Raw genomic sequence first — 15,321 nt, forward strand, 5'->3', positions numbered from 1 at the left:
CAAGGAATAAGGTGATGAGGTAGTTTTGTTGAGTTTTAGGAGGTGTCTTTGGTGAGGTAGAAAGGAAGGGGATAGGCAGAGTTGGTAACTGAAACAATCATGGACACAGCCCCTAGTATTGAATATGAATGTAAGGAACAGAGAAGAGACTGCGCTATAGGTTGAGGGAGGGTTTCAGATGGGGGTACCCTACCTGCACTAAGTGAGGGGCCCACATTGACCCCCAGGAATACCAGACCATCTCTCCTCCAAATCTAACTAAGAAGAGGTTACAAAGGTTTAGGAAGATGTTGAGGCTGGACTTTTTCTAGTTTTCAAGGGCAACCATCTTGAATAAGATGTGTGATCTGATTTGTTCTTCTGTGCGAATTATAAGGAAAGAGTGCCCAATGGGTCTGTGGAAAACATGAATTGGATAATGAAGAGAGGAATTTCTCATGTGCCCATGCTTTTAAGCTTTGTATGGGTTAAATCACCATTTTCTTGTGTCATGCATGTTTTGGCCCTCAGTTGTGCTTGGTGAGCTATAAGAAGCCAATGCAGATCTCTCTAGGAGCACTGATATAATGACTAAATGACTAAACAACAACAAAAGTGTGTTTCATACAGAAGCTATGGTTTCTAATCGGATTACATGGACAGCTGTGCCTAACGTGCATTACTTTAGTCTTGAGGCAGAATTTGTGGTGAGCAGAAAAATTTGGTTGGCTACCAAGGGACCACTGTACATCATACATGCACAGGTTCTTGAAGCCCTAGCATTTCTAAGATGATTTCACATGCTCATATCTGTTTCTCAGCATTCTTTTTAGAAGGGTTAGAATATATCCAAGGACTAAACAGACTGCAAACACAAAAATCTTATTAATCTTTAAATACCTGCAAATTGGAGCAAACACTGGCAGTGGAAGTAAATTGACAATCTTTGAAAAATGGACTGGCTGGCAGAAGCATGATATAATTATTTATAAAAATTACTTGCTCTAAATTAAGAATGATTATGTTCAGTTGTACCGTTATGCAACAATTCATATGGTTTGCAATGGTATGTTGAGCAGAGGACAGTTTTCATTATGGATGAGAGCTGAAATGAGTTTCAAAGAAGAGCAATTCCCAGGTGGGTTTTAAGTCTGATCTCTCTAGAGTATTTTCCAGCATTCCTCAGTATTAAATCCTCACATTTTAACTACAAAGAGTGTTGCTAAAAATGAGAAAACTACAGAACTAATTATTCTGCCTGTAAAAGAAGGGAGGTCAACATACAGGTATACTTCAGTCTCTTAAATAAAGCAACATGAGCACCTTAAGCCTGAAATGTCATTTTCTACTGCTCTGGCTGGGTAGCTTCCCCACCAACAGGATCCAGCAGAGCTTTGAATGCACTATTGGCCCCAATGTTCCCTGTTGCAGTTAGGATTGTCCTGTAAATCTCTTCCTCAAATAAAATAGTTATAAAATAGAAATAAGTAGGTGGAATATAACTTTCATTCATTCTTTTAAATTTGAAAGAATATTTATTTACATTTATTTATTTTATTTTTATTTACTTTTACGTTTATAGCTCACCTTTCCTCCAAGGACTGCAAGGTGGTGTACATTGTTTTCTCCTCCCCATTTTATTTTAACAATCCTGTGAGATAGGTTAAGCTGAGAATGAGTGGCTGGCCTAAGGTCATCCAGTGAGCTTCCTGGCTGTAGCGATTTGAACCCTGCTCTCCCAAGTCCTTAGTCCAACACTCTAACCATTATACCACACTGGCTCTAATGAACATACTGCATTTTGCAGTGGCATTTCAGACACATAAAATTACAGGAAATAATCAGTTGGACAAATTGCACATAGCATTCCTTCAAAAATGTGCCACATATGTATTGTTTCCCTTTTAGATTCCCTATATGCCAAGAATAGTCCTTACAATGGTTGAAGTTAAACCAGCATTTAGAGTTCCTTCTTGATCAGGATTTGTTAACCATCTAGTTAACAAATCTGTGTGAAGAGGCAACAGTTGTCAACATTAACTGTAGTTACATTTTGTGGGGAGGGGTTGAGGAAAATTCATACGAGAGGAAGAGAGTGGTGAAGAGAATGGTGAGGTGGAAGATTTACGGACAGCTGGCATTTTTGGTGCTTGATTTTTCAGTAATACTGAATGTCTGTGATAATGGTCCTGAAAGGAATTTGTGTAACACTGTCATTGTGGTGACATGGCCTGAGAATGTGCAGAGATCTGAATTCAAATCCTGTTTTATTCCATGAACTTTGCTAATTGGCCTTGGTTAGATCAGTGCCTCCATTCTTCTTCAAAGCATTTATGCCAGGAATAAGTGAAATAACTGCTTTAAAATTAGTAACAAATTTGGTGGTTTCTATCCCAAAATGCCTTAATCTTGAAAACTAGAAAAAAAAATCCTACTGCCAGACTTAGTTTAACTGCAGAAGTTTAATCTAAGGATAATATTCAGCTCTGTTTGATTTTGGAGATAAATATTTCAATAAGAAATGAGTTGAAGAGCATGTATTTTCAGCTATTTGAATGATTAGAGTTAATTATGTATCTTGTTAATTGGTATATAGTAGCACCTTTCCTATGTGTCTATTTTGTTTGAGTTTTAATTGCATTTCTTAGTCTTCTGTAGCATGTCTCACGTGTTTATTTTGGAAATGAAAATAATTTACTGGCCTTGTGACAACAGTGGTTCGCGTGACAACAATTTCAGAATAGTCATGTTAGTGTGGTGCTACACAATCAAAAACAAAAACCCCAAGGAGTCTTATGATACTGTAAAGACCAACACACCTATTATGGCATAAGCATTTGTGGCTTAAAGTCAGCTTCATCCAGTGTAGGAAAGTTTATGTCATAAGGAATTGGTTAGTACCTGAGGTACCGCAGGGTTTGTAATGGCTGAATAAAAAGCGTGTCTATGTGATGGGAAGCATCCAAGATAGGAAAAGAGCTGTTGTTCAGGTACCTGTACAGGACACACTGGTGACCTGTGGCAATATGAGGAGATACACTCAGTCTCCACAAGCTGCTTGAGTAATCTTTATACTCGCATTATGAGTGTGCTATACTCCAGAGCTATGGTTCTCCCCTGAACTTCCCAGCAGGGGCAGCTAGTACATTTGTGGGATCCAGTCCCTTTCTTCCTGTTGCTGCTGCTATTTGAAAGGAAATAATCTTCCTTTCCCCCGTTCCAGTCAGTGACAAGTTGTATCTGGAGCAAGTGCTGGGAAACATGCAGCTCTCATAGCCGCCCCATCCTCTGAAATTAGGAATTCTATTTACATACAGCATTTGCACCCTGCTTTTGAGCTCAAAGGGCTCTCAGAGCAGCTTACAAAAGTCACTACTAAGACTTTCTCCTTCCCCTCAGGCTCATAATCTAAAAAGACAGTTCAACTAAGTCATTGTGCATGTGGAAACATTTGCCTTGCCTCAGTAATGGACTGGATGAGAGCCAACAAACTAAAGCTCAATCCAGATAAGACTGAGGCACTGTTAGTGGGTGGTTCCCTAGACCAGATGGGTGGGAGGTCACCTGATGTAGATGGGGTTACACTTCCTTTGAAGGAGCAGGTTCATAGCCTGGGGGTACTCCTGGATCCTTTGCTGTCACTCGAGGCTCAGGAGGCCTCAGTGGCCCAGAGTGCCTTCCATCAGCTTCGGCTGGTGGCCCAGTTACTCCCCTAACTGGACAAGGATAGCCTAAATACTGTTGTCTATGTTCTGGTAACATCAAGGTTAGATTACTGCAATGTGTTATATGTAGGGCTGCTTCTGAAGACGATTTGGAAACCAGCTAGTGCAGAATTCAATGGTCAGGTTGCTCACCAGAGCAAGATAGTTTGAACATATTATACCAATCTTGGTCCAACTGCTCTGGCTACCAATTCAAAGTGCTGGTTTTGACCTATAAAGCCTTAAACAGCTCAGGACCACAATGCCTCAAGGACTGCCTCTTCCCATATGAACCTCCAGACCCTGAGATCATTTACTGAGGCCCTTCATTGTGTGCCTCCTCCTCAAGAGGTTTGGAAGGTGGCAACATGAGAACGGGCCATCTCTGCAGTGGCTCTCTGTCTGTGGAATGCTCTCCCCAGGGAAGTTCGCCTGGCGCCTTCATTATACGCCTTTAGGTGCCAGGCAAAAACGTTGCTTTTTAACCAGGCTTTCGATTGACATCCTATGCCCTTTTAAAATGTAGCTCTTTTTTTGGAGGACGGTATTATTGGGTTGTTGTTTTTATTTTGATTTTATATATTGTGGTTTTTATGTTGATCTTTTCTGTAAACCGCCCTGAGACCTCCGGGTATAGAGCGGTATATAAATTCAGTAAATAAAAAATAATAATAATTGTCATAACTTTAGGAGTTAATACCGTTGCATTTTCCTTAGTTCATTTGTAAAGCAGATAATGTTCAAACAGCATGACACTCTTTACAAAGCAACTTTCTCTTAGACATTTATAAATAATACATAACTTCATAAAATAGAATTACTTAGTGCTTTACACTGTTGACCAGATAAATAAAACACTCAGTGGGAAGCAGAATTTGGCTGCTTCTACCCAAAATGTTCCTTAAGGCAAGATACAGTCTAGCAGTGGTGCCATACGTTGACAATGAACCAAACAGATCACACATCCTTTCATATGTTTTGTTAAAATTGTAGCTCTTGGAGGTAGGGCTATAGAAGTGGGGTGAGATTCATAGAATAATAGAATTTAGTAATCTAGTCCAACCCCCTGCAATGCAGGGGTCTTTTGCCCAATGTGGGGCTCAAACCCATGACCCTGAGATCAAGTGTCTCATGCTCTTCCAAAGTCTATCAATCTCTTCTAATTTACTTCCAAAACATTTAATATATGTGACTTCCTCCTAAAAGGCTGTACAATTGTTTCCCTTTAAATCAATACTAGAATGATACAGTGCTTTAATTATTTTAATAGTGCAGTTCATTTACAATTACTGAAAATATGTAGAGTGGAAGAAATTATCAAGTACTGTATAAAGTAGAGAAATAACACCCTCCTTTCCCTTTTCTTTTAAGTGTAAAAAGAAGTGAGGTGTTAATGGGTCACTCTAAGGCTGCAATCCTATGCACACTTACCTGGTTAAGTCCCATTCAGTACAATAGCAAATATAAACTTGCATGGAATTGAAATCTAAAGGGCTTTTTAAACCCTGCTCTGAGTTGAAATCTTCCTGTACTGTTTTTAGTCAATCTATTTCTGAAGTCTAAAGTGTAGCTCCATTTCATCTGATGCAAAGTAGAAGCGTCTTCATCTCTTTGATTGGGCAGATCCAGGTTTACACACTCAACAACAGTGCAGGATATTATTTAGTTGCGGCAAAGGTGCTGAACCCTACCTATACCCACTCCTAATCTTGCTGTTGCTTCTCTCTTACACACAACTTTCTCCCAGCTTAGTTTACTTTACTTCCATTATTGCAGCTAGCTTGAGAGAAAATGGTGTGTGTGTGTGTGTGTGTGTGTGTGTGTGTGTGTGTACTGCAGATGGGTTAAAACATGAAGCAAGAGATGGGAAGGCAGACAGACCCAGATTTAAACAACACCTAGTGATGAGAAAAAAGAGTATATGATTTTCTCAGTCAAAATATCTACATAAGTAATAGCATTGAAGAATATCAAATGTTCACCCGTGCATGTGAATGTGTTATGTAATGTTCTTAATCAGCCTTTTTTCTCTTTGAAATAGGTCAGTTTATTAAAGAGAGAAGATTTGTAGAAACTTCTGGTATAAAAGAACACCAATATGAAGCGGGGGACATACCCACAGAATGGGAAGGTAATACATTTTTGAGACAGCTAAAGTAATGTATGATAAAGTGACTTGTAATTCTCCCAGGCTGAATTGAAAGGACACAACAGAGCATCTAAGCCTAACCCTTGCCTTAAGATTTCTTAAGATGGTCAAATTTTGTTTCCACTTGACACCCATGATTCTGGCTTGTCAAGTTATTACTTCTCCCTTAGTCCTTTGTGGCAGGTGGAGGAAACACTGAAAAGGCTATTGCAGCAGACTGGTATATCTTGACGTACCATCTCTGAATTTTCTGTCTAACCTCAAACACAATGGGCGAGATCCAGTGTTGCACCAGCAGATGCAATGGAATTTCTCTTCCTCCCTTCCCCGCTGCCACTCATCTGTCCCAGAGGCTCCCCCAAGCCTCCAGAGCAGATTTTGGGAGCACATGAAGAGCTGCAGAGAGGAGGAGAAGCAAACAAACATTCTGCTTGTGGAAGTGGAAGTACTGTACATTATGCAGGTGGGATGCCACCTAATTTTCCTCTCTTTGAATTCTGAAAGTATGGCTCTTAAGCAGGGAAAGTAAAAAGTACATATGCTTAAAATGCATCATATGATTTAACATCAAGTGGCGCTGTGGGTTAAACCACAGAGCCTAGGACTTGCCAATCAGAAGGTTGGCGGTTCGAATCCCCGCGACGGGGTGAGCTCCCATTGCTTGGTCCCTGCTTCTGCCAACCTAGCAGTTCGAAAGCATGTCAAAGTGCAAATAGATAAATAGGTACTGCTCCAGCGGGAAGGTAAACGGCGTTTCCGTGCACTGCTCTGGTTTGCCAGAAGTGGCTCAGTCATGCTGGCCACATGACCCGGAAGCTGTACGCCGGCTCCCTTGGCCAATAAAGCGAGATGAGCGCCACAACCCCAAAGTCGGCCACGACTGGACCTAATGGTCAGGGGTCCCTTTACCTTTACCTTTTAGGATAAAAACAATGCACAACTCTATAATTAGGGATTGAGAAAATGGCCTTGTTTTAAGTGGCCATGGATAAGAAAAGAAGACACAATGCAAAATGCCTTTTTCCTATGGCTTTCTGAAGCGTAGGATACATTTGCAAATCTGGGCAGTTTATTTGGCTTTCCAGCACAGAAAATAAACCATGTGTGGCAAGGCATACTTTTATTAGCAGCATTTGCATTTTTAACACAACACTTGCTCATGCTTATAATTACCATAACATTTTTTTCCCTTTGTGATTATAGTGGCATTGAATTGGAAGGATTTGTGAAGAGAAGGGAAATAAAAAGTGTTATGAATAGGCAATGGTCTCTTTCTCTCTTTAAGCACAGTTCCTTTCAGGGGATGGGAAGAAAATGTTCAGACTGCTTTGTTTCCCCATCCATTATTTGGGCAGAGGATGTGTGCAGTGTATTCTTGTTTATGACAGAGCAGAGAAAAATGTAGGTGCTTAAATGCAAAGAAGAACATTAACTGGATTTTTCCAGTTAACATGTTAACTGCTGAAATCTTCTGTTTGGAAATGGTGGGAGGAAATGAGAATCATATTCTCCCTTTTTTTTATCTGGGGCTGTTTCTGTAATAGGAGAAAGAAGTAGGTTTTAATAATACTGTACTGGGATTGATATAACTTTTTTTTAAATGTTCAGAGCATTTCCCCTACATTATCTCAGTGCTTATAACAATACTAGATAGTGAAAATTGTTGCTTATCATTAAGGCCTCTCCTGTGGGATTTCATATTTCTCCAGTTCTGTAAAACATGAACAAGATTGCACAGATTTGGAAGGAGGTGATGGGTGGGGTGCCCTTGCAGATAGTTTATGGGATTATAACTACAGTGGTACCTTGGGTTACAGACGCTTCAGGTTACAGACGCCGCTAACCCAGAAATAGTACCTCGGGTTAAGAACTTTGCTTCAGGATAAGAACAGAAATCGTGCTCCGGTGGCACAGCAGCAGCAGGAGGCCCCATTAGCTAAAGTGGTGCTTCAGGTTAAGAACAGTTTCAGGTTAAGAACGGACCTCCGGAACGAATTAAGTTCTTAACCTGAGGTACCACTGTAAATGTATGGCTCACTTCTTTATCAGAATGAGCTTCCAGTACACCCCTCTCCCCCAGTTTTCTGTAGTCTGTTTTCTTCAGGCTTGCTTTGACCAGCAAACCTTGAAACACAGTATCATTTGATCCAATTTCCCTTTCCTTCATTTTCATTGTGATTGCTCATAGGAACCAGGAATGCATTTTGACAATAATATATCTATGCCACTGGTACACAGAAGAATATTCTTGGTGGATGTCCTTCGACTGTGGAATTCCTCAAGGATTGAAGCTTGTTCTGAAGACAGGGTTTTTAGACTTTTGGGATGTCCAGGAGTTGAAGTCAGCATGCCATTTGTTTAAGTGGACAGTTTTTTGTGGGGGTTTCTCCCTCTGTTCTAAGAATCTGGGATGTGTACAGCACACATTCCCCCCCCCAATACTCCCAACAATCCTGAGAGGTACAATTAGGCTAAGTGTGTATGATTTTCTCCATGAACACAAAACATAAGCTTCATGGCAGACCAAGCGTTTGAACATGAGTGTCCCATGTCCAAACCAACAATATGACAACCATGGTTTGAGGAAATACATGAATGAGTCCCCGATTAGCATGGATAACATGTGTAAGTAACACCTTTCATTGCTCTGTCAGGGTTCCCTTTCAAGAAAGGAAGCAATGTGCCTTTTGCCAAAGGCATTATCTTGTGGATGCAGGCTGTCAATAACCTTTTTATCATTTTTATTCTAAATTGTCACTTACTGTATCTAGTAACTTACCTTCTTCATACATGTCACTGGTCCTCATGAAAAGGTATCTGTCATTTTCTGTGTCGAGATTTAGGAGTTTGTGTGCCTCATGCTGCATTTTACAGCCTGTCTATTCTAGTCCTTCTCTCTCTCTCTCTCTTTTTAATGGGTACCATTTAGTGATTAATGGGAGTTTTAATTTGCATGCTCACTTTTACGCTCATTACAATGCGTTATATGCCAGTAGAAGCCTTAAAGTTCAATGAAAATCTCATGCATACTAATGAGAATGCAAATGAGTGCTGATGAAAGAATGCCAAGGTCTCAAGGTATGAAATGTCCAGTTTATCTTGCTAAATTCCTTTCAGACAAATGTAGCGTTATCACAAGCACAGACTGTGGATAGTACCATACCGTATTTATATAATTAATTACAACTATGTAATTAGAAAATTGGAATTGCAGTCAGTGGATTTACAAAAGGTTTGATGAGAACTTTGTAGAATTGGACTTCATCTGTCTCTCTCTCTCTCTCTCTGTGTTTTCTTTGCCTTTTATACTGTTCCAAATAGAAGCTATTTTGGCTGAGACTGAATGAAAGCATTCTGGTTTATGTAAATGTTTTTCTAGAAGTTGATTGCACTGGATGCATTTTCAAGCTGAAAGGGCAAAGAACAATTCTAATAATTGCAAAGATTTTGTCTGCTTTCACGTCAACAATGATTTTTCTAAACTGCAATGGAGGTTTTACTGTCCTGCACATATAGAAGAGGTTTGGTGAAAGTAAAGGAAAAGTATGGGGGAATGGATGCTAAGCAATAATAAAGATGAGATAAAGAATTTATGGATTTGAAGAAGCTGTATTTTTGGACAATATTAAGGAAAACATTGTTATTGGCTGGATTTAAGCTTCTTGTAAACATCCTCTGTTCAACTCTGTAGAGACTATACGTTGTGTAAAATAAATAATATTGGAAATGCCTGTCGTAAGGAGCCATTCCCAAAATGAAAATAAGAGTAAAATCACATTAACTACATTTTGTTCTGACTCAAAGCTTAGTATGTAGGTGAGACTATTAGCGAAATCAACAATAAAAAAATGCACTCCCTTTAACCCTTTGGTTTTGTGATTAGTATTACTGCTTCTTTTTCATTCTCATTTTATGATGATAATGCTCAACCTCATTGCCACTTTACTAATAGAAAGACAATTGGTAAGAACAAGAGAGAGGGTTTTTTAAGCTGCAATATCTATTTTGTGTTTTGATTTTGGCTCATTAACCAAGATGGTTTCATGTTCTGGTATGCAATGTGATTTTAAACCACAGTTGACAGTACTGAAACAACTGCAAACACATTTGAAGACACCATGATAGTTGAGGTTAGGGAGAGGTATATGGGCCTAACTCTTAATAAACTAGGGTTAGGAATTATGCTGAACTGGCACAGATCCTGTTTTTTGCTTTGTGCAGATAATGATTTTATTATACTGTTCCTTAGTGCTGTTTTATTTTGTTGTTGCTGGTGGTAGTTTTAATACTGTGTTTTAATTTATTGATATATGTTTTAATTTTGAAAGTAAGGTATTGAAAGGATAGATATAAATGTTGGAATAAAATTACAGCTTGACTGTAAGCAGGTTCTTCTTTAATTAATTATATTTTCTTTTACATCCAATTCTGGTCACTACATTTCTGAAATACATAAATAAACTGAGAAGGAGTTAGAGGAGGACAGCAACAATGGGAGGAAAGTGTTTGAGAAGGAACATTGGTCTAGAAGCATCATCAGCATTGTTTGGCTGTGCATAAACTAATTACAGTTATTGCTGTCGCTATAACGTTAGTAATAACTATGATCAGCAAAGCAAAGACAGCTACATCAGTGGTATACCAAATTGTGAGAAGGCAAAGGACTCCCTTTCCATTCTTCTGAGGATAGAATCAGACTTTCCAAAATAATCTTTAAAAGATAGGGATAAGGTCCACCGCTTTCTAGCAGATTTACTCTTCTGCCTTGAGTAGGGAAGACAGGTTATATATGGCAGAAACAACTTGTCATTCCCCCCCCCCTTTTCGGTTATCAGCAATAAAGAGATTTGTCCACCTCATTTCTTTGCCACAATTAGAGTTTGGGCCTCATCTTGGAAGCAGTGGCGGAGCTTCATGCTCCAACACTGGGGGGCAGAGAGCAGACAGGGCGGGGCTGGGCTGGTGTGCATCCCGGGGGCGTGGTATGCCGCCCACAGGGGCATGGCACACTTCCTGGGGGTGTGGCACGCCCCCTGCGGAGGCGGGGCGCCCAGTGCGGGCAGCTGTGATGGCACCCCACCGGGATCGCGCTGCCGGGGGCGGTGCGCTCCCCCGGCACTCCTATTCCTCCGCCAGTGCTTGGAAGCAGAATTTGTATTACTTTTTACCTTACTCCTGCTGTCAGTCAGAGGAGCCTCAGTGGGTTATATCCAATGCTAATCATACTGAGAATAAACCCATTGAAATTCATGGACATGACTAACTTTGGGCCATTAATTTCAGTGGATCTATTCTGAGTAAAACTTAGTTGGGTACAACCTACTTGGCTGTATTCAACAAAGTCATCCTGTTAGTACAAGGACTTCCACCCACGCAGTGAGGCTTCCTCTTCCTCTTCCTTTCCTTTTTCCCCATGCCTCCTCCCCAAATCTGTACTGGGGTTTTCCCCAGCCTTCCAGAGAAGACTGGGGGAGGGCACATGAGGACAGGGAGGAGAAATCCTGTAGCGCAGGTGGAAGTCCTTGAGCTAATGAGACAACTTCCTTGGATACAATACAATATATATGTGCTTACTGACTTTTTACTCATTGGCAATACAACAGGCACATGTAATGCCACCCCCGCTCTTCCAGTGTTTCCCTTATGACATTTTCTAGGAATGCAAGAGACAGTCTAAACAGACAAAAATCTTACCTCACATGTTCACCTGATTAGCAGTTACCTGTCCCCTCCCCTTACTGTTGGCAGGATGATCTACACATGACAGAGCTGGTTTGTTATGAGAGAGCTTGTCCAGGAGCTGAATGGACTTAAAGAAGGCCAGAGTTAAAGTTCCTGCAGTTTTAAGTCAGAAATTAGGGGGGAAATGTTTTGTTATTACGTGTACCCTTCCTCCAAGGAGCTAATGGGGTGTACAGAGTTCTTCTTTTCTATGTTTTCCTCACAAGCAACCTTGTAAGGTAGGTTAGGCTGAAGGATAGTGATTGGCTTAAGATCAACCAGTGAGTTTTGTGGTTGAGTTTGGATTTGAACTTGGGTCACCTCAGTCGTAGTGTTATATTCTAACCATTATGCCAGGCTAAGTGTCAAGAATCTTGCTTTAGGAATTATTGGAGAAAAGCACAAGCTGGCCTGGGAGACAAATGTGAGAAATTGTTAGGGATGACTCAGTGGATTGAGCTTTTATGCATTGCTGCTTTCTGGTGGCAAATCATTTGGCATTCTGAAAACTTCAGTTTCAGTTCTTGCAGAACCAGTTCCTAAACCTTCTGTGTGTGGAAGTGCATTTCATGTGTTTAGTGGTGTCAGGTGAAGGTTTAGAAAGTGGAAACTCAAGTGCTTGTGGAATGGGGACGTCCTGTTCTGTGGGTGCCATGCCTAATTTTCTAGCATTCTTGATGACAGCTATTTTCTGCTGCTCTGACTGCAAGAGCCATCTAGCACCAATCTCCATGTCCGTCCGTAGTCCATTTGCCTTCTGGCATTCAAGTCCTTAATTTAAGTGGCCTTCAGATACGTAATCTGTACTATTGATACAATTATGAGCAGTTTTCTAAAAAAATGTTTGACCTCTGTTTTAATATTTTTTTGCAGCTTGGATTAGGAAAAAAAGAAAAGATCCACCCACATTTGAGGTAAGAGAGACTACATTGCATCTAGGTGAAACTACTGATTATTTTATTTGCCTAATGACTTCACTCAGAAAGCAGTTCTTTGTGCACAAATACAAGATGGGGGACACATGGCTTGCCAGTGATACATGTGAAATGGATCTTGGGTTTCCCTGGACTTCTATTCTGAAGTCTCACTTGTGTTGCACCATGGTATCATTCTCACATCATACCAATGCGCAACAATGCACTATGTGCTGTTTGGGGTGTATGGAATGCTGCCTTTTAGGCCTCTAGGTCCTGTCTGTTCTCTCTCACCTTTCTGTCTCTGCCTTGGAGCTCTCCTTGCCTGTGAGGGCTCTATACTTCACCTGTTTTGTTTGTATTTTTATAGTTATTATATTGTTGAAAGCTTTAATAAAAATAGAAGTAGTAGTTGTTGTCTGAAATGGAGCTCTCCTGGCCAGTGTGACAAACCTTAGGAAGAGAGGGAATCTATAAAAATGGCTGCAAGGAATCCGTGTGGTAGGATTGTTCAAAGAGTTTGTAGCTCCAGTGTAGTGTTCATAATTGAAAGTGGCTTTAGTCAAGAATTGTTCTGAATCAGTGTACAGACCCTATACCTCTCTGCTTAAAGTTAGCTACTGACTGCAGCAGTATTGATAGAACTTTCAAGCAAAGGAAATTTTTAGACATAATTTCTAGATTCTAGAAAGTCCAGATTTTATTCCTAGTATTTGCCCCACTCATACATTTGCCTTTCATAAAGCATTTTTTGTGTGATTCCAAGCAGTTATTTGGTTCCTCATCTCCAAACTATATCAATATATTATTACTGTTTCCACTAATGAGTAAGTCTGTAAGCCTACCTGAAAGTTATTTTTATTACATTTTTGTACCACCCTTCTTCCAAGGATCACAGGATGGTTTACAGTATAAAAGCACAATACTTAACATAGTAACAAACAAAAATAATACAACCCACCCCAGCCACACACAATTTAAAAGGCCATAGATTGTTTAATTAGCCAAAGGCCTGGGAGAAGAGGAACGTTTTTACCTGGCATCTGAAGATTTGTAACAAATGTGCCAGACAAGCCTCCTTGGGGAGAGCATTCCCCAAATGGGGAGCCACTGCAGAAAAGGCCCTTTCTCGTGTTGCAACCCTCTGGGCCTTGTGGAGGAGGCACATGAGAAGGGCCTCGGGTGATGATTGCAGAATCCAGATCGGTTCACATGGGGAGAGGTGGTCTTTATGGTATCACATTCATGAGTCATTTAAGGCTTTATTGGTCAGAACCAGCACTTTGAATTGGGCCCAGAAACTAATCAGCAGCCGGTGTTGTCTGGTTAGGATTGGTGTTATATGCTCAAACCACCTTGTCCCAGCAAGCAACCCAACCTGGCTGCTGATTTGCAGTATAGAAGTGGTGGGCAAGCTAAGAGTTAAGCACCCCATCTGCTTCAAATCTTCCTCCAGTGGTTTGTTTGTGAGTGTTTTTGTTGCAAGAGTTCATGTGTAGCATTTAGCTGAGCCCTTGTTCTCCATCTCCCCTTACAGAAATGCTAGAACCTGGGATCATCCAGTGAAGTTGTATATTGGGAGATAATAGAACAAACAAAATAAAGTACTTCTTTACACAGTACATAGTTAAACTATGCAATTTGCTAGCATAAAATATAGTGATGGCTACCAATTTGGATGGCTCTTAAATGGGATGAGACAATTTCATGAAGTATACTATGATGGCTATATTGCCTCCAGTTGCTGAGGACCTTGAGCAGGAGAATTCTGCTTGGGAGCAGAATTTCCATATTCCTCTGACTGGCTACTGTGGGAACAAAATGCTGGAGCAGATAGGTCTTTCGGCTGATCCAGCAAGGCTCTTCTAATGTACTCTGATGTTTTCATTGGAATAACCTGAATGCCATCTGGTGAGTTAAACTTAAGTTTAAAAAAAACTGTTCTGCTTCTTTAAGGCTGGAGATAGTGGGCTGTTGTTTTTTATTTTTTTTAAAGCAAACTCTAAGTTGCATTTTAATGTGAAATTGAATTCATTTGTAAGTTCCTTTAGCTACTGTGGGAAGTCTGAAAGTGGCTTGGAATAGAAAATACGGTAAATAACTGCTTTTCATTTCTAATGCACCGTGTGTTTGCTATGCAGTAATAAAAACTAAATGGCTTCTGAATTGCACAGTTGGATACAAGGTGAAATGTTAAAAAGAAGAAACTTTTTGTGACAGCTCCTGTCTTCTTTCAAACTATTTCTAGCATTTCCATAATTATCTGTTTTGACAGCCTCCTTGTCAAGGGAGGAAAATGTACTCCAGTGAGTAGTAATAAGCATAAAGTTTAAATTATTATTCTCTCCCCCCCAGAAGAGAATAATTATATTGGAAATTACATTATGTTTAGTTACTGCAGTGCATACCCGCCTTCCTTATTTGATCATAAGAATATTATTTATTTCAGAAGAGGCATGATGAAAACTAACTTCAATCATGGAGGTTCATTTTCATAGAATTCCTATTCGCCATCACCAACCTGAGATGTGATTTAGAAGTAGTTTTGCTAGATGACAGTAGGAGCACAGACTAGATTTTTGATTGTCTTGCTTTTAAATTCAGTCAAGCTTAGGGGATAGACTGTATCATTTAGTTTGATTGACTGATTAGACCAATCAATTAAAAGCCTCTTGGCTGATGAAAACATTGTTCCTGATTGATCAAGCGGCAGATTTTTTGAAAATATGTATATTCTTATTTTCAGTATAAGGACATTCTAAAACTGCATTTGAGAAATGCCTTCTTGGAAGAGACATTCACACAGGAAAAAATGCTTTTTCTAAAATGGTGGCTAATATAAGCATGTCCATAG

General features: G+C 40.0%; 1 protein-coding gene across 2 annotated transcripts in view; it reads left to right on the forward strand.

Moving 5' to 3' along the window:
- The window catches only part of NDUFAF2 (NADH:ubiquinone oxidoreductase complex assembly factor 2), a 42,613-nt gene that overhangs the window by 23,849 nt on the left and 3,443 nt on the right, over window positions 1–15,321 (forward strand). For both annotated transcript variants that reach the window (XM_083576333.1, XM_083576334.1), the window contains exons 2-3: window positions 5,725–5,814; window positions 12,427–12,467. In XM_083576333.1, the coding sequence (XP_083432459.1) occupies window positions 5,725–5,814; window positions 12,427–12,467 (131 nt within the window). The remainder of the gene's footprint in view (window positions 1–5,724; window positions 5,815–12,426; window positions 12,468–15,321) is intronic.

This window comes from Podarcis filfolensis, assembly GCF_964270895.1.
Source record: "Podarcis filfolensis genome assembly, chromosome: 11".
Lineage (NCBI taxonomy): Eukaryota > Metazoa > Chordata > Lepidosauria > Squamata > Lacertidae > Podarcis > Podarcis filfolensis.